This window comes from Pagrus pagrus, assembly GCF_965226575.1.
Source record: "Pagrus pagrus genome assembly, chromosome: 21".
Classification (NCBI taxonomy): domain Eukaryota; kingdom Metazoa; phylum Chordata; class Actinopteri; order Spariformes; family Sparidae; genus Pagrus; species Pagrus pagrus.
This window is the reverse complement of record NC_140208.1, coordinates 17,579,175-17,599,500: the sequence shown is the minus strand read 5'-3', so window position 1 is coordinate 17,599,500 and position 20,326 is coordinate 17,579,175. Positions and strand designations below refer to the sequence as shown.

Sequence of the window (20,326 nt, the reverse complement as noted above, 5' to 3'; positions counted from 1 at the left end):
TAATGATACTAGTGAAGGAGTGGGAGGAGAGGACAATAGAAAAAAGAAAGCAGTCCCTGTATGTCTTTTTTATCTCTGCTCTTTGGACAGTGGAGGGTTGTACAATAACGAGCGCCGTCGACATATGCTCTCACCTCCTCTGCTGTGAAATTGCCAACTCTTTCCTCCTCCACCTCCTCTTTTGTCCATTTACTTGGGTCCCTCAATTAAGGCTGTCTTTTGTTCCCGAGGCTCATACGGAGCCAGTGGTCTGTGTCATTCCCCCTCATCCATTATGGATCAGCACCAAGAGGAGCGAGAGCAGCGAGAGCAGCGTTTCGGGTGTTTTTAATAAAGAGATGTCTTCATCTCATGTGCTGTAGAAGCACAGCTAGACTTGATAGGCAAGAACTGGATGTTACTGGATGATTGTGATGATATTGATGAACTTGACACCTTTTTATTATGTATATCAGCATCAGAGGTTAAAATTTCAATCAAGCTAAGTTGATATTCAAAAGTAAGGACAAAGAAACAAGACATGATTGGTTTAATGCAATTACTTCTCTTAGTCTTTCAAAGCATTCCAAGGCTGGTTACGCAAAGACGGACTTTTACTTTGCCCTAGATCAAAGAATTCAGATTTTGTTAGAATTCAGATTCTTGACAATTTCTGGGTACGACTAAATAAATGTGTATATTGGGTAAATAAAGACTTTTTTTGGACACATGGCTGACCAAGCAGCCCGGTCAACCTGTTCACTACTCCTGAAAATGTTCACGTTGTAGAGAAAACAACAGTTACAAGGACATTTCAACAATAAAAAGCAAAAACTGATTCAGAAAGTTTGCAACCACAAGAAATTAATCCCGCACTTGACAGAGTGTAAAAAAACAGGCTGTGGATAGTTTCCCTGGGCAAACAAAAATGAAATTCATCACTACTGTATTTTTAAAAAAGGTTACTGTGGCAAACCACAAATAATAAGCAATATTTTCCTCTTCTTAGTCATTTGGTACCACTGGTCAGGGGTGATAACATGCATCCAAGCCTGTGGATAACTTTGTATGAGCTTTTTTAAACAATGTGCAGTAGCAACAAACTCCACAACATTAAAACCAGCTGATTGATATTGTGTAGAACTCCCTCGTGCTGCCAAAACAACTCTGACCCGTTGCAGCATGGACACAGGACCTGTGGGGTTGTACTGTGGAATCCAGCACCAGGACGTCAGCAGTGGAAGCCTTGAGTGCTGTGGGTTGTGAGGCGGCCTCTGTGGATCTGACTTGTTCCACCGCATCCCACAGATGCTTGATCGGATAGGGATCTGGGGAACTTGGAGGCCACGGTGATGCCTTGAGCTCGTTTTCACGTTAGTGTGAGAGGATGCATCATCCTGCTGTTGCCATCAGGGAGCGTCGCTATCATGAGGGGGTGCACTTGGTCTGCAACGGTGTTGAATGGGTGGATGGTACGTGTCAAAGTGGCATCCACATGAATGCCAGGACCGAAGGTTTTCCAGCAGAACGGTACATTGTAACAAGAAGATCCCTGCTACTCACTTCACATGTCTGTGGTTTAAAAGTTATGGCTGATAGGCGTAAACCCTCATTTACGATCATCACGGATGACTGTTCCATTGCATTTTTAGGTTCCCAAGGTCCTGTTTTTTACCCGAGCACCATGCTCAGCAATGAATTTCAAGCATACCTTCCGGAAATTAACTTAAGACGTTGTAAGTTCAAGTATAAATCTAAGAAGTATAAGATAACTGAGCGAGACCAGTCTCATGTTTTGGTTATCTAAAGAGCAGTTTTGTCTCAAAATGTCTCCTGGCACCACTGTCACTCTGACATGTCTTCCCTGCAGACGATGAGACATTTTGGTGTGGAACAGGTAGTTTCCACTATCCATGAAAAGCTGTAAGCCAAGTAGCTTTCACTGTACAGTCTGATTTCACTACGTTTGATCGGCTCAGGTACAGTCATCTCAGACTGAACTGAGGGCTGAGTGACACATGTCTTTGGTGCTGGCTGTGACTTCCTACTACTGTACACTGTAGTTATTTTGACAACTGGCAACCATAAGTTGTTGTCACCAGTCGTTGCTGACGAATATGACAAATGGTTTCAAAGTTTATTTCTCCTGGTTTGCTATTTTTGACAATGTTATATAAAGACATTTACTGTAAATGTTGCCTACATTTTTAATGCGGTGAAACAAACATAAAATGCAAGAAAAGAAGGTAAAACACCGGTATATTTAACTGTATCTCTGGTGTCTGGCAACCCCTCAATGTGGATAACATCAAGAAATACAGACTGAGGACTGTACAGTATGCACGTGCGTCTTTGTGTGTGTCATCCTTTACCAAGCCTGTGTTTCTGAAGCGATTGCTTCCCTGGCCCTCTCTTTTTTCTAACTGATTTTTTTCCTCATATCAATGTGTGTGTATGTATTACACTTTCATGACACTGCCTTTCCCCTTTACACTCATAATAACCCACTGATATCATCAGGATCAAAGCCCTGTGCTGATCCTTATGCCAACCTCTCTCCTCTCTCCTGCTCGCGCTCTCCTACTTTCTGTCCCACTATTTCTCATTATCTCTCACTATAGGTCTAATTCTGTCACTTTCATGTCTGTCTCTCTGTCATTCTCAGTAGCCTCCCTCTGTCTCCATCCCTCTGGCTTTCCCTCAGCTCTAAAATAGGAAATGTCTAAATTACACTTGCTAATAGGTTGCAGCAGCACTGTTTCCCTCCCTCTCACCCTCTGTCGTCGTCTTTTTTAATTTAATGTAAGGGACAGACACATTTCATTTGATACTAACTGAAAGAATGTTTCTTCTCAACTCTCGAAAAAGAAAGGAAAACCTCCTCTCCTCTCCTCTCCTCTCCTCTCCTCTCCTCTCCTCCAGATGGGAACATCAATTCTTAATGCTCATTCTGCCACGCTGGTACCCGTCTCCCCCTCTGGGCGAACAAAAACCAGAGCACAGGGCACCATCTCAAACACTCAATAGCTCTCTCATCTGAAACACCTACAAGATGATGTCGTCTTCTCTTTTTAATAAACACTCCCAAGACATCTGGGCCAAATCTTCATTAAAATTACTTCATGCAGCGCGCACACATCAACAGATCATTAACATATTAATTTTTGAGACATTAAAATAACTGCTAACAATAACAAGACAATCACTGAGAAGATTGGCAGCTTCCTCTGGCCTCTACAGTGTATTCTGCTTTTTGTGCTGATGGGTTTGATTTGGTTGGAGCTTGGCTTCAATGTATTAGAGCAGAGAGAAATTATTTTTTGACACATGAATAAAAATGCACTATTTGTGATGTACAAATGGAAATAAAAGTTGCTCAAAATGGCTGATAGTGAAAGAAGTGACAGAGAGATTAGTTCTGATATGTTTCTCCTAAACCACTAAAGATCCCATCTTTGTGTTGGGGTCACTTCACCAAAATTAAAGCTGCAACTGACAACTGTTTTCATTTAGAACAACACAGGCTGCCAGTCATGTCTCATCTATATTATTCATTTTTTTCCACCAGCATTTCCTGCTCTCGCAAGTGTTGTTTTCATTGTATTTTCTGCAGAACTGGCGGTAGTTCAATCACAGTGGATGCTGTTGCCTCAATGTACGTTTGGGCAGCGATCCATGGCAGACAGGATGGCTAGACGTGCTCATTTGTTAGTATGGATTCATGTTGCCTTTTCGTGCGAGGAACTCAGCCACTATACACCTGTAAATGTCAGGGCTAGATGTTTTCTGGTTGCATAGTTACATGTTTTTTTTCTCTCACTGTGATGTACGGCATTTGTTTTCACCATCCGTTTTATATCCATTTTATCCTGTCTTCAAAATATCTGCGTTCGCTGTGTTTTGGCAGAGGCGAGGAGAATCATAAACGCTGTTGTTTTGAGAGCAAAGTGACTGCGCTGACCAGAATTCGAACTCTTTGCTCTTTTTTCATGCTACAAGTATTTTAACCTTCATTTCATCAGGGAAGGTTGACTGAGCACACACACTTCTGTTTTTCATCAGCTACACACTAAAGCATTCTTGCCCAGTGAAACCAGTCTTTTTCTGCATGTTGTTTTCTTTTGCTTACACTCAGGGCACCTTGAGAGTATTTTACTGAGAGGTGAGAGTGGCTCTCATTACCATTTACCACCCTAGTTTTTCCATTTGTCCAATTTTCCTTGGTCAAAATTTTAAGGCTACCATGTCATTCTGGTTAAAAGGTTTTGCTACCGCAAAGTTACCTAATGTCTGATGTAGTTGTTAACAAGTTAACCCCTTTAACCTTCCTCATTAGTCATCAGTGATAAGTGGTTGTTGGTCAGTGGGCGGCTGCAAACAAATGGTCTGTGTCATTAAATAGGATGTTAGCGGCGCAGGTGCCCTTTAAGAGCACAGAGACTATTAACACAATAACCAAAAAGCAATTAGATTGACTTTCTAAAATGGCAGTCAATTAGCAAAGCTGCTGCGCTGCGTGGTGGGAGAGGTGAGAGAGGGAAAATCTTAGAGACACAGAGGATGTGAGAGGACTGGGACGGTGCAGCTGCTGATCGCCGACAGGCAGCAAAGAAGCTGACACCAGAAACATCAAATTATAGCTCGTCATCTGATGCAGTTAAGACTAAATCATCATTTTTTAAATCTCAAATAGGAGCTTTTATTATTTTATTTATAGGCTTTTATTTCTGATTTGAAAACAGCAGCAGAGTCAAGTCCTACTCAACACTCTGCTGCTCTTTTCTCTAACAGAACTAATGTTTTCGTTCTCCAATTATTTCCAGTTGTCTCAGTTTCTTATTGTTTTCTGATCAGTGTGAAGAAACCTTGAATGCAACTCAGAACTTGTCCAGCCTTCCTTTTGTTTATAGGCTTTGAATATGAAAAATTGCATTAAGTGCTGAGTTTCATTGACAGTAGGTTAACATCAATCGGAGAAAACAGCAATCTGGAAAAACAGGCTGAAGGATTGAAACTCGTATTTCTGTTGACAAGCGCAAATTTGCAATAGCTGCAACAAGGTACATGCAGTCATCCACATGTATATGGATGTGTGTGTGTGTGTGTGTGTGTGTGTGTGTGTGTGTGTGTGTTGGATTATGACCTTTGTTCTTGCTGGTCGATAGTTGAATTCTGGCTTTTATACAACAAGATGCAGTTTCTCTGTCTTCTACTGGCAGTTGTGTATGGTTTTACTGACATTGATACTCCTGTTTTCACATTTAAGGACTTAATCAATTCAAATATGTCTTTTTCTTCCATCAATCCATGTCGGTCCACTCACACATTGCAATATCAAAGTTAACTTGTTTAAAACGTACCCTGAAGAACAAAGGAAAAATCTGGTCAAAGCACTTTTTGGAAGATGCTACAAATTTTTATAATCTTAAAAGTAAACTTCACCGGGTCTGTTCTCACACAGTGTCTTTGTTTGGGGCTTAAAAAAAGTTTAAACATTTGCTTAAAGCGGTGTGGTGCAGCCACCTGCCTTCGTCTGAAGTTTCCTGTAAGAACAAAGAGAGAGCCAGATTGACGGACACAGATTCATCCAAATTTCTGAAGTTTCAAATCAAGTCTATGGATTCGGAGCTTGTAACTTTCTTTTTCTGAAGAACACTTCTGTCTGTGAGGCCCCGTCTGTTTGTTATTCAAGAGAGAAGTGTAAAGCTTTAAAGGAAATTCTGAAGAAAAGGCACCTTCTCTCCATGCAAATGAAAGGTATTTACTCTGTGAGATGTTTTGGTTGTATCCTGTTAGGAAGTGAGAGCACTCTCTGATCTGCAGAGTGAATCAACCAGGTGTGATTGTATGCTTTTGCACATGTAATGGTGCCTCTCAGTGCACAATCTGCTACTAAAAGGAAGCTGACAGGAAATAAGAAACATGTGTTGTCATGGGTATAGACAAGATTATAGGCTGGTTGGCCTTGGCCAGACATGAGAGGCTGATCTGTTCTGAAGGTGGACTGGCGCCGTTTTCTGTGAATTTGATCAAATCTCTCATTGTTTTGGGGTGTGAACATGCAGGAATGCTGGGAAACAGGATAATGGCGTACACTGAAGCATTGAAGCATGGTAGCCCATGTTGGCAATAATTGAAACATGCCCTTTAAACTGACATTCCTGGTCTCTAATGTGATGAAGCCACATCATTTCAGTTATTTAAGGAAATTGTATTACTTGTATTACTTGTAATAATTGTATTACTCAGGTCCTCTTTCTGTTTGAGCCAATGAAAATATCAATTCAACCTAACTTGAAGAAAGTTAAACTACAAGAGGACTAAAACCTGGTTTGGTTTAAGTGTTTGGGTCTTTCTTCAGGGGTTTGGTTGGGCAGCAAAGCCTTGAGTCTGTCATTGCACCAAATAGCCAGTCCAACATGTAAAAGCTGTTGTGCCAGTATTATCAGTATCTTGAGTATTTTCCATTTTCAAGGCCAAATTGGAAAATATTCAGAATATCTTGTCAGCTGGATAGATGAGACTGACAAAACATTAAGACCGTCATGGGGCAATGCATCTGTATTGAAAGATACAATAAAGAAATGGTGTTTTCAACCCTCCTCACCAGTTCAGTGGCAGGTAGAGTGAAGACCTTTATTGAGACATTTAGATACAAAGTAAAAATTTGCAAAGAAACCTGAATTTAACTGCTGTTTTACAGAATTGATGGTAGCTCCTCCAACAGGCTGACATCTACTGTATGTTAGCTTCATTGACAGTTACTGTTTGAGTAGCAATCCTTGTATTTTGGTGTTCATGTTGTTCCCCATAGAAACAGTAGTGGTGCTTTTTCCTGCAGTTATTTTGAATTAATTACAGGGTTAATTAAATCATAACTCAAAAAATTCTTCAGTTGATACAGTCCTGTAATAGCTAAATCTTAGTCTAAGATAAAATAGGATTGTTTCCCTAAATGCAGTTTGAAACAATGATTCTGTACGAAAAATCCTAAACGTCATACCAAATTGAGATACGATAGGATTTCAGGCTGATCTATCAATCCAACTATAACACTACTTAAAGACCTGTAATCACATACTGCAGCTCTCAGTGCTATTTTTCAACGTGTAAATCAACACCACACAGTGATAATCACAGACTTTAATATGCACGGAGGAAAGACTGTAAGAACTTACTGTAATGTACTTCATATATGAATAACAAATGATCTACTGTGGGTGTTAAAGCTTACTTATAATGCAGCGCTTTTGATTTGGTACAAGCTGTTTGTCCCTGAGCTGTCAAGAGCAGGAAAACATGATATAAGAAAGGTTATGGATGTGTGTGCACGTATGTGCGGATGTGCTGCGTTATGTGAGTGCCTTTGTTAGTCACGCAAATCGATTCATGTTGTGTGTTTGCGAGCCACTTTGTAAGCAAACGGGTGAACACGTTGTACGTGAGCATCGTTTTGTTCAACCCGGTTCATGTTTTGCACGTGTTTGGTTCCCGTAAATGTGCAAATTTTGTCATGCATGAGTGTGCGAGTGCTCTGCGAATGCTCGATAACTCTTTTAATAGGTTGCAGCAGATTGAGTTGTGATGCTTTCCAGCTGAGACATTTTTGGGTCAGAGTCTTCTTTTTTCTAATAATTGCTTTGATCACAGTAATAATTAGGTTTTTCCTCTTTCCACTGCTCAGCGTACCCACACAAACGTTCGCAGACACAGGCACCTGCTCACACACATTTCTCTCCTGTCCTTCAGTATGCAGTGATGTACCTTTTAAAATGCACCGACAAAAGGTTTCGGAAGAGACAACAAAACAAGTGAAGCACTGTCAGGTCGAAGATTAAGCAGAGACTCAATCTTCTTAATGCATGCAGCCAAGATTTCAAACAGAAACTTCACATTAGCACACCAGGATAGGAAGCGATAATCACTCTCTTGAAGCTGCTGTACTAACTGTTACCTATTTGTTGAACAGAGGTGGGCACGCTGTGCTCAAGGTGGAGACTTATAAAACCCAAAATTCAATTACGACACCCCCCACAGAGTTCCTTTCCTCGGGAGTCTTTGTTATCTTGGAAGTACAATCATATTGTGCGATGAAGTGGATTCTCAGAAGCACGGCAATTTGGCAGGTTTATTCTTGTTTTGATTGATTTCCAGGTTGTAAAGATGGAATTATGATCCGACAACAACAAACAGCATTTTATATCATTTTTGTCCTCCATGAATTAAGTTGAAAACATAAAAAAATAACTAAAATTATTAACAGAATGTGAAGAAATTACAGTTGTGACTTTATGAAGTCTAACACCAACACTCCTCCGGTCCCCAAGCTCCCAGTCCACACTGCTAGCTGCACAGCTAACTGAGCTAACTAGCCATTGGCAGCTACAGTTAGAAGCAATTAGCGGTTATGCAGGTAACATGCTGCCCCCTGTTTGTTCACAGGCGACCAATTCTTACATATGGCTCCTTTAATCGATTAGTCGTTGGGTCTATAACATGTCAGAAATTGGGAAACACTGATCTACATTTTTCACCAAAGCCCGAGACGACCTTCTAAAACGTCTTGTTTTGTCTGTGGCATAAAGAAATCCAGGTTACTTCCATAGAGGAGTAAAGAAACCAGAACATATTCATACTTAAAAAGCTGGAATCGGAGAATTTTGACATTTTTTTTCTTTAAAAATGACTCAAACCGATTAATTGATTATCTGAACAGTTGGTAATCAATTCATTAGCTGACAACAAATCAATTAATCGATTAATCATCGAAGCTCTAGAGTTAACTCCAACAACGTAGCAGAAGGAAGACATTTCTGTTATAAATATGTCAAAAAGTTTGGCCCACCAAAGCAAAATGGCTTATTTTTCTGAGTTGAGAGTTTCCACACAACTGAGTTTCCCCTGCGGAAACTTAAGCCATCAAGGTACTAAATATGCACTGAATGAAAAAAGTTTTTCCACAGGTTTAATTTTTTTGAAATGAGATTTTGCACGGCAGAGTTGGAGAAGTGAAGTGTGAGGTTTTGGAGTCTGTGTGACTTCTCTATATCCATCTGTGTGTGTGTGCATTTATGATACTGACAGTGACACATGCACATCATAATCCAATTTTTGTTCACACTCAGATTATGAGAATTCATGATTAACCCCTTTACATGCCTAAGCATTTCCTATAAATATTAATTAAATCATTCCACGAGACATAATGCGAATATTGATCGCCTGCCCCTCCCCTACATGCACAACGCCCCATCTCATCATTATCACCGCACCGTGTTGCACGCTGCGCGCATGCAGCTGTACTCTGTAACCTCAGCGAGCATTCATGTAACGCTGAGAGGTATGAAGGCTAAACAAAGGCTGAGTACTTCAGATTAGAGCAGATGATAAAATGAAACTTTAATAATTCCCGTGGGGAAACTGGGTCATGGCAGAAGTGGAGAACAGAAGACGAGAAGAGAGAAAATGGAGACTTGCAGATAATACGAGTAATTACAACCAGAGAACATACTGTTCGGAGGCTAAAACACCGGAGAAGCCGAGATGGGGCATATTTGTTGGCAGCAGGAGGTTAGAAACGTCATGTTCATTTGGACAGAACTTGGAACATATGCTCCAAACATATGTTCTCAGATGTAAGCCAACCATTTACAGATTTGTTTAGGTACGTGCAACTGCGTCTAACGAGGCCGAAAAAGCTATAAAATAATCTCGTCTAAGGTTGCAGCTTGTTCAGGTCACGGTGACAGGCGTACTTGTCCAAACAATCGTCTCGCTGATTTGATCAGTGTTGTTGCAGACGCACAGTTTGATTGCAGGCTGAATCCCTCATCATAAACGCAGCGCGCCATAATCAGATTTAATCATCCGAGTCCTTGTAAGAGCATCAGATGAACTTTATTGATCCAGGCAGCTAAATTGGGTCATTACAGTAAGAGCGATTAGAGGTGTGATTTTTTGATTTGTTGTTTTGTTGACCTTCGGTACATGGAGGGGATGGTTTTCTCTTCTATATAATATGTGGTCTGTACTGTTTTTTTGCAGTTAGTATTTACAAAATTCATGCAGTTATCAGCCTTGTTCTAACATGGCCGTGCTGTCACTTAATCTTAGTTAATAAAAAGGAAAGAAGAAATGTTTTCTGAGATGTTTCTGGAGTCTCAGCGTTGTTTACATGTTGTTGTCATTGTTCGCCACCTGTGAGCTGCTTCCTTTTCTCCCTCTCTGTGGGACAGTAGCGTCAGTAGCATCATCTTAAAACCCAGGTGGAAAATGTAGCACACTGACATATTTGAGTACACATAATTTTGCTGCCTTGTTTGCAGTGTAAACCCACAGCATGCTTCAAAAAGGGGATAGGATCAGTATGAAGTAGGGATGTCAGTTTCCCTTAATTTTGCTTTCGATAGCCCAACACCCACGATCCAGTAATTATCTGGTCAATTTTTAATTGATGTGAGATCCAAGAGACGCTTTCCTGTCAGTCCAGCTCTCCATTACCTTCATGAGCTCCTCAGCAAGGTAGTCTACCACGTGCTGGATGGAAAGGCTCTGAGTGAGGAGCACACTGTACTGCATGGCCCAGTCAGCACTGTAGAAGTTGCAGGTAGTTGTAATGTAGCTTTTTGTAGCTCATTCTTCTTCTCCTCAAAGGTTTTTTCAATGCTCTAAGTCCCTGTAGCTCTCGATGGCGTTATGGCAAACCAGCTCTTGGCAGCACATCGGTCGCAATCAGTCAGCACACCAACTGGGTGGTGGCCTCAAACCGACACTCATCACACTCTCTCCCCCTGCCTAGCAGCGACCTGAACTTTGGCTGCAGCCTGTGGCAGCCAGCTGCTTGTTCTTAATGTGGTACTACTAGTACTACTACTAACTGAATAGTAGCATCACACAATTTGCATTTGTCTGTTGCCATTCTGGAGGAAATGTTCTCACACTAAGCTTTGTTTCACACTTCTTTTTTACCAAGACGGCCAGCTAGCAAAGCTGTGTGTGTCAATTTGCAAATGAGCCTATAGAACAACATGCGTAACCAGTCAAAAATACTTCAACTTACAATACTGTACGATACAAACCTTATGGTTTGTTATTAAACAAAATAAATGTGTTGGAATATTGGTGATCATGACGAGTGAATCAAAACAGATAAGTTGAGGGCCATAAAATGAAAACAGTGAGCTGAAAAAGGCTAAAATGCTTCAGGGAGTTGAGAAAAAAGCACAACTGGATGATAACTCACTGTTGGTTCATCACTACGAGTGACCTCTTTCATATTCTGCTATTTTTTTCATTATTCATATAACAACATTGATATCTACATGCAGCTTTAAATAGCAGTGTAGCTAAGTGGTAGTGGAACTATGATAAGTAAAATATTCAAATATCAAGCCGCGGGGAGTCTGTCAACATGTGTTATTGACTGTGAACATGTTATCGTTACAAAATCTGACCATAGGTGTAAAAAACAGCAACACACTGATAATGTTTTCCTCCCATGACAAATGCTCCGCATGAGTCATGACCATCTTTAGATCCTCTTATGTCACCAGGCGTGAGACATCTCTTCCTGTTACAATTAATGGCTGGTAAATAGGAAAGGTCTGTCTCTCAGTATTTCTGACCATCTGCCATCTGATTTTACACTTAATGTATAACATCATGGTTATTCAGTTGATGCTTTGAAACTAATGAGACGTTGTGTTAAGGGAGCAGGTCACAGTGCGATCAAAAAGTACAATCAAGTTGAAATCATGATGTTTTGCACTTTTTCCATTTCCGGGAACGAAATTGCTTTGAGGTTTCCATTCAAAGACTTGAAACATAATTTGACCTGGTGTGTGGTGTGAAAAGGGATATTCAGGGGTGGAAGAAAAGTACTTTTTCGACCGCTTTTCACCTTTTGTGCGATACATGGCTGGAAGCGAGCTGAAAAGGGCTGTGGTTTTGTCGTGATAGATGGGAGATGGCGGTGGTTTGCTCTGATTGGGGCTATTCTAGATTTCCAAGAACAGAGCAAAAAAAACAAAAAAGAAAAACACTCTTGACCTGAAAGTAGAGCATGCACACAAACAGCCAGATGGTTTCGAAATGATAGGCTTGAGTGTGTGTATGTTGTAGGTTTATTTTTATACATCAAGAGCTTTTCACTGTGTGTAAAACAAAACGCAAACATCAACATCACACAGGGTGTCATATTAACTTAATCATCCAGTATATTATCCTATATATTTAAAAGTCACATCAATAACATTTTTATATAGACAAATCATTTAAAACAACAACAATCTACAGAGCTTGTAGAAAGGTGCAGAATAAAGTAGCTCTTCTCCTTAAAAACATTATTATGATTGTGAATTAATCATTTTAAAATGTTCCTCAGGTCGAAAATGGTTGTTTTTATTTATGGCTGTGTAAGAATTCTGACGGTTGGTTCTAGCTTTATACCAAGGTGGGTCGGCCAATAGTATAATGCTGTTGGTATCACGTGGTATCCATGTTTCATCAGCGATCATCAGTCTTGGTAGCTTGTGGGGAAAAAAACGTAGTTCTACAGTTTGCACTCAACATACTGTAACGTATGTTAACAATGTTAGATAGCTAACCTTAGCAACGCTAATGTAAGCTAGTGGTAGCAAGTTAAACAACGTTAGCTCGTGTTAGCAACATTAGCTAGGGCAGAAACTTGAGGGGTCAGCTGATTCGAACTACAGCAGTGTTGTAACGTGAATGAAATGGAAGGGTTGTAATCAGTAACAACTTTAATTTGTTCGATCTCGAGGAGGATTTGATGTTTTGAGATTCGGATGCGTCCGACCATTTTGTGTTCACATTGCTCAGTATTTTTTGTAGTGAAATCTAAGCTCAAACCGAACAACCCTGTTCTCTCCATGATGCATCTTTTCCCATCATGATTGCAGCAGCAGCATCCTTCCTGTCACCTTAGAGAGCTAAAGAAAGCTCGAGACAGGTGCGGACTAGCCCAGTGTGTTTTCATAAATACATGTGTGACCAGGATGTCGGTGTCCTGATCAGCAGGCCCTTGAGCTCCCTGATTGGAGGCATCGGAGCGAGGCGAACAGAGAATTTCCACACCTTCTGCTTCACGTACGAGCGAATGAAAAATCTTGAAGTGTTTGTTCTGTGCAGCAAGCTGGCCTGATCTCTCTTTGTTTTTCTCAACACACATACATGGACTGATACACAAAGGCCTCTGCTATCTGAAGGAGGGGGACGCAAGAAATGAACTGAGAACGATTAGAAAATGAAAGAAGATTGCTTTTGATTAGTGCTCGTTAATTAACTCAGTCAGCTGCCTGCCTGCTCCCTAGCTAGCCCATCAGAAATGTATGGCCCGACTGCGTGATTAACTCAACTCTGTGTGTGCCTGTGTGTGTGTGTGTGTGTGTGTGCTTGCTATTGTTAGTGCAGCGAGGCACAAAGACATTTTTTCTTCCTCCTGATTTTTGATCTTCACGTTTTATAATGAAAAACAGATGAACCTTGAACCTCAATTTTCTCTGATGTTTGTCTGATTGTGTGGTGTTCACTCGGTGTGTAGGTGTGTGCACGTGTGAAAATTTGTACGCATGTTTTCATTAATATGCATGGTGGAAAGTGGCCGGCCTTCACAGCGTAAGCGATTAGCGGCATGGGACTGCTGCAGCGCCACAGCACAGTACGCTGCCCGGTGAAACTGAACGGCAGTGCATGATTGATAAGAGGAGGAATTAAAGGAGAGATGAGAGAAAGATAATTAGGAGGAGGAGGAGGAGGAGGAGGATGAACAGGTAAGGAGTGAGGAAGATTTCAAAAGAACAGGACGTATGAAGAAAAAGGATGAATGGAGGTTGCATAAGCGAGTATAGGATGGAGGGCGAAGGAGTTTAGAAGAAAGTCGGGCAAAAAAAGAAACCAAATCAATACTTCACAAAGAAGAAGAAAAACAAGGACATGTTTCTGAAAGGAAATAAAGATGAAAGAAAGTTAGGGGCACGAAAACCAGAAAGAACAAAGGATGGGAAGCGGGAGCTGGGAGGGATGGAGCGATCTCATAAGAAGATAAGATACGGAAGACGAGATTCAGAAGAGCCCCAATTTCACAGTGGTGTGAGTGCTGCGGGTTTGTGCTGTTACGGCATTACAAGGAGCGCTTCACTTGATTGCACATTAGTGCTATTGTTGAGGGAGCCCTGCACATGTTTTATTTAGCAGGCTCGCTCCGGCTCGCCGAGCGGCCTCGGCTGGAGCGGGACGGACGACCGTTTGTTTGTTCTCCAGCCCCGCTGCGTGCTCGGGGTCGCGGATTGCAGAGCCACGTCTCCTCACTGCTAATGGACAGAGCCACATTAGTCAAGTGTGTGAGCCTCTGCCCCGCTTCCCCGAAAACAGGCACCGACGCTGTTATCACCCGTCACAGCGTCCACTTTGAAGAGGTTTTTTAAGGTTTTTCTTGATTTCACAGGAGGGATGTATCCATTCCTGCCGTTTCCTCTGTTCAAGAGTGTGCCGCAAAGAAACGCAGTGCGGGCTGTACATGTGTGAACCTGCTGCTATGTGTAATGCGTCTGAGGTCAAGCTGGCCCCGCCTGCCCTTCCAGCTGGCATCACAGCAGAGAGGGAATGTCTTAGCTCGTCCACGTTTCACCCTTTGCCATCACAGACCTATGCTCAATCTTTCTCTTAACCTCTTGACCCGCAGGCAGTTTCCAGCTGCTTGTCTGCAACACCCAAAGCCTGATAAATGAGACAGGCTTCAGACAGCAGTTTGTTCTGTAAGTTGTGATATCCATCTTAGAAATCCCAATTATCAGTCACGAATAAATTCAAATTCAAACAGGTGGGATATTGCACACTTAGTGACAACCTGACCTCTCTCAGTAAAGATTTGTTTAACATTCACAGAGATAGCCTCTCCTCAAAAAGCATTGACCTGCTTTTCTGTCAATTTTAAGTGTGTTTTCCCTCTGTTTCCCTCTGTTGTCTGAGGGGAATCTGCTCATTGTGTACAGTAGCCCATTATCTATGTATGATGCCTGGGAGCTTTGCGCTCCTGGGAGGCAAAACCCAAGAAAACAAAAGGGTGAAGGTCTCACAAAGGCAGGGGATGATTGGACATTGGGATTCAGTCGTGACCTGAAGGAATTGGTAGTGTATCGGCAGCAGCCCCTTGTTGATGTTTCACGTGTCTCGGATGCAAATAAAATGCAGCCAAGGGCAAGACTGTGTAATTGAACTGAGCAGCTATCATAGGAATGAATGGGGCTCTGCCTCTCGAACTGTGTACAAGTGTTATTGTAATGTCATGCACGGAGAGCAGGATCCTCCTGTTGAGAATAAGCTACCAATTCCAGCGCTTCCTGTGAAAACTTATACGACCAAACAGGCCAAGAGTTGAAAAATGCTTGAAGATAAGAAAGAGGCAAAGAGAGCTGCCTTGATGGACAGGAGCGCTTACAGCAGCTTTAAGAGTGTGATGGTTTTGTTTCAAGCCTCACTTGAAACAAGAAATCATTAGAAATAACAAGTGAAACCTGTTTGTCTGAACCTCTGTGTGAACCTGACACGGGGGTGAAGAGTAGAAGGTGTTCCAGTTAACTCCTGTACTCTCACTTCTCACCGGATCCCATCAACTGACTGCTTATTCCGAACAAACACGGACGAGCTGTGCATCTGAAAGCGGGTTTACCAAACGTTTTTCGTCTTTGGATGATTCATTGCCAAAGCATCGCTAAAGCTTTGCTGCGCCGGTTTTCCTCATGTAACTATTTACATGAGCTTCCGCAAAGTTTTACCTTTGCTGAACATTCAGCCCAGTTTTGGGGAACTTCTCCTCAGCGTGGAGATGCAGCCACAGGCCTGTGTGTGTCCGTCTCTCAGTGGACTCCCCCACTAAACTGGCTCATTAGCGCACACTCTGTGATCATTAGAGGGGAGTCTCTGGAGACGCTCTCTCTCAGGTGAAAACCCAGGGGATGCACTCTTCTGGGAAGGCACAGTGTAGCACAACACACACACACACACACACACACACACACACACACACACACACACACACACACAGTTTCATGATATGATCTGATACTCTTTTCTGCAGCAGTTGCACTTACAGTACGGAAGATTGCTCATATGTAACACAACATTTATGATGTTTTCTACATGCCACGCACACGCACACACAAACGCACACAAACGCACGCACACACACACACACACACACACACACACACACACACACACACACACACACACACATACAGACACACACACATGCGCACACACACACACACACACAGCTGTTAGGAAGTTTTGCTCAGTTAGTTTTGTTATTACAGACCAGCTGTCTGCCCAATTTCCTAGAGTCAGGAACATCTGTGTCCCCCCCCCTCTCTCTTTAACTCACCCCCACCTCTCTCTCTCTCACTCAATCACTCTCTCTCTCTCTCTCTCTTGTTCATCCACACATCGGTGTATTTTTCATTATTAAGAGTCTGTCAGTGTGACAGGTAACAGAAATCCAACTTCAGGGGGGAAAAAAACCTCAGAGCTGAGGCAAATTGGTACCGCAAGAGCAATCGTCAGCAATCCTCTGTGTGCTTGTGTGTGTCTGTGTGTGTGTGTGTGTGAGTATGTGAGTATGTGAGTATGTGTGTATTCAAGGGTTTGTTTGCCACCTTTATGCCATTGTTCCCATTTTATGTCTGCCTTCTTGGATTCCCCTCTCATTGTGAAAGCACATCTTTTAGTATTTTTTACAGTTCGTATATATTTTCGTTTTATGTGTGGGAATGAGTGTGTGTGTGTGTGTGTGTGTGTGTTTTTGTGTGTGTGCGTGCTATAGCATTCTAGGCTATTAGGGGGCTGACTGAGGTATACAGTACAGTGCTATTGGTGGGCCAAAGATAAGCTTGGGGATTGCTGTGCTGCCGGGCCCTTTGCAGGCGCCATGATAATGCATTTCTCTCAGCCTCTGCTTGTGTGTGTGTGTGTGTGTGTGTGTGTGTGTTTGTGAGAGTGTGAGTTCATGTGTGCGTACAACCTTTTATCTGTGTGGGCTGGTTTGTGTGTGTAACTTTCTTGCTGTGCCAGTAATTGTAGGTTGTAGCGTGACAGAACTTTGTCGTTTAGGTTTGACGTCTGTGTCTCTGTACGTGTACTCTATATGCAGTATGTGGTTATGTGCTATTGAGGGGTCTAAGAGCTAATTACTCATTAAAATGTATTGAGAGTTTAAGCAATTAATCAAATAAAAATACAAAATATGGGATTTATATACAGCTTTTCTTCATTTCTTACCATTATAAACAGAATCTTTTTGGGTATTTTATTCAGTGCTGCTGAGGCAAAATCAACATTTTGAACACCTTGACGCTTGTTTTCATGAAGACCTTGTAATGTTCCTGGAAAGATGAGAGACCCAGGTGCTCGTGTTGTAGTGCTTGAAATCAGTCCTGGTCTTAAGACCACTTTTTGAAGGTCTCGTTCTCGTCTCAGAAACAACATCATTTTTTATCGGTCTTATCTCGGTCTCTGGAATTTATTTAAAGATCAGTCAAGACGACACAATTGTTTGTTTAATGCATTCTGTACTTAATGATGGCTTCTGTAGAAAGACAAGAGTCACCCAGAACATCTGGTTGTGTAAGGTGGATGGTAAAACATGAAAAAAAGTTCATAAAAAAGTTAATTTCGGCTGCTGAGGGTTTGTATGTTTGTATAAGTTAAATTCCCAAACTTAAAATCTACCTCAACTATGATTTTTGATTATTTTATCAAGATATATCTTAAAGTCCGCTTATACATGTACACATATATATAATAGAACCCTACCGATACACAATTTTTTGTGGCCAATACCGATAATAGTGAGTAACAAACTGAAACAATACACTTTACTGGAAATGTAAGAATGATAAATCACCCAAAGCATCTTTTTCTGCATCTTGTTCTGTAAAACCAAAAAGGAAATCATATACACCGATACTGATAAATGCGTGATAGGCCAGTATCTGCTGATAATGTCGACCAACTGAAAATATATCTGGCAATAAAAGAGGTGAATGAAGAGGAATTTTATTTGTTTTCATCTGTGGGTGTTTTATGTGAATGTGGATCATTCAGATTAAATTCATGTCTGCCTACTGATGGCAAAGTCCACATTTTAGTGTGTATCATGGAGTTTGGGACTCACATTGGTCTTGGTCTTATCTTGGTCTCAACCCGTCAAAGTCTTGGTCGTGTCTCAGCCTCGATAGTCTCGGTTTAGGTGGTCTTGACTACGACACTGCCAGGTGCAGACCCAGGTGATTCTCAGCAGCTTTTTCCCCTGCGGCCCCATCTATTTGGAACTACAAAGAGCCGGCCACCTTCATCAATACCTGCCTCGCTCTGTCTAGACATTCAGACACTTGGCTGGGGGTTCACTCTTTCTCTAATCACAGTCCAGCTGTATATGTTCTTTAAAAGTCCTCCCTTAAGAGCAACCAGTTTATTTGAGCTCAGTGCAGCCTTTGGACATGCTGAATTTCTCTCTCCGTACTTTCTTCTCCTTCTCTCTCCCTGCCTCTGTCTCCTCCTAGCCTCAGTGTGTTTGTCTAGGTGTTGGCAGCGTGCGGTGGCAGTGAAATAACAGCGCTAATTTGCTTTTTGCCGCGGTGAGAAAACAATCTGTCTCCCAACCCGTCCCTCTGCAAAAAAGATACCACTTCTTCTAAGTTCTGCCATTCATCGCCGAGGGAACCCGATTAGTTGATGTTTATGGGCTCAGAAGCAGCGCTCTAGGCTCCGTCATGATGAGTTTAGCTGGTTAGCGAGCTACAGCCGTGCACAGAAACAATAAGCTCTGTCTGAACAGGAAGTGAGAGTAAAACAGACGATGGCGAGAGGATGGGAGTTTATCATTTTGACAGAATAGTAAGAAGTTATCTCAGAAGGAAAAATGTACATACAAGGAACTGTGCACGCCGGTTTTCTAAGATTTGTGTGTCCTTTTGATGGTGTGTTTGTGAGCCTCTCTCTCCATGATTGTATGTTTTTGTTGTAATGTGAATGACTCATATCTATTTCAGAGTGCCATTAATGAAATTAAAAAAAGATTTACGGCCTTTCCCTGACTGGTAATGTGTATATTAGATAGTTTTGTTGCTCCCTGTGTATTCTTCTCTCGCTGCTAAAACAAGCACACAGCTCGCTGCAGAGGACGACACAGTGTGCATAATTGGCAGAAGCCCATTGTTTATAATTGGTTGTAAAAAGAGTTTTTCCTCACAGTTTGTGTTTTTGATAAGTTTTAAGTGTAAACGTGGCTAACCCGTCTCCGTCTTTTTGCTGCAGCCCTGTCAATGCTGCGGTCGAGTGAGGAGCAGGCCCCTGTCCCACAGAATAAGTTCATGGGCGACATCGAGGAGCTGGCCGCCAGCTACGAACGCAAACTCATCGAGGTGAGTGCCGTCGCTTCTCGTTCCTCATGGTACTTGTTAAGGAAGTGCCACAATTCTGTGTTTCAGATGTTCCTTTTTCCCATTGAGGAACACATCATTGTGAATTGGAGGGTTTTGAATGCATCACATTTTTACATAACAATCTACTTCATTAAAGGAACAGTGCAACAGTTTGGAAAATACTTTTTCATGTCTGAAGGCTAAATATATCTAGCTTAGCGTAAACATTGGAAGCAGGGGATACTGTCGGCGTGAAGCCTGATGTCACCATTGTCACCTCACATTAAAGGTGCAATATTTTTACGAATTGGCGCTTTCAAATTCATACAAATAGCATATCACCATATAACCACTGACTGCTGCTGACTGTAGATGCTATTAGCAAGTTAGCTCAGTTAACCATGTAGCTAGCAGCCCAGACTTGAAGCTTTGACTGGTATTATGAAAAAGGACAGGCCAGGGCTAAATGGTTAGCATGGTAACTTCAGTAGGTATCTCTTCAACTCAGTACATAGATGTCTTTGATATAATGTCAAACTTATTATTTCTTCACATTTTGTTGACAATTTTAGTCACTTTTTGAATGCTTTAAACTAAGTTTCTTATGTATTGCACCTTTAATGCCTCCCAGTGAGACTCCTGGTGGACACTGCTCTGGCTAAGAAATATAACATATACTCTGGCATATAACTCACATATAAAAATGTGACATACATCTTAGTTTTTGTGTTCAATGAACAAGATATAATGTGTATATGTGTATAATGGGATTTTTTTACTTTAGACAGAGCCAGGCTGGCTGTTTCCCATATTTATTCTAAGATACACTAATTGTCTTTTAGCTCTGGCTTGTTTTACTGTGCTGACGTTAGAGTGGATCAATCTACTCATCTAACTCGAAAGATGGC

General features: G+C 41.7%; 1 protein-coding gene across 1 annotated transcript in view; it reads left to right on the top strand.

The window, feature by feature from the left end:
* Window positions 1-20,326, top strand: part of snx29 (sorting nexin 29) — a 145,959-nt gene that overhangs the window by 51,896 nt on the left and 73,737 nt on the right. The window contains exon 15 of the mRNA XM_084342164.1: window positions 19,312-19,418. Within this exon, the coding sequence (XP_084198290.1) occupies window positions 19,312-19,418 (107 nt within the window). The remainder of the gene's footprint in view (window positions 1-19,311; window positions 19,419-20,326) is intronic.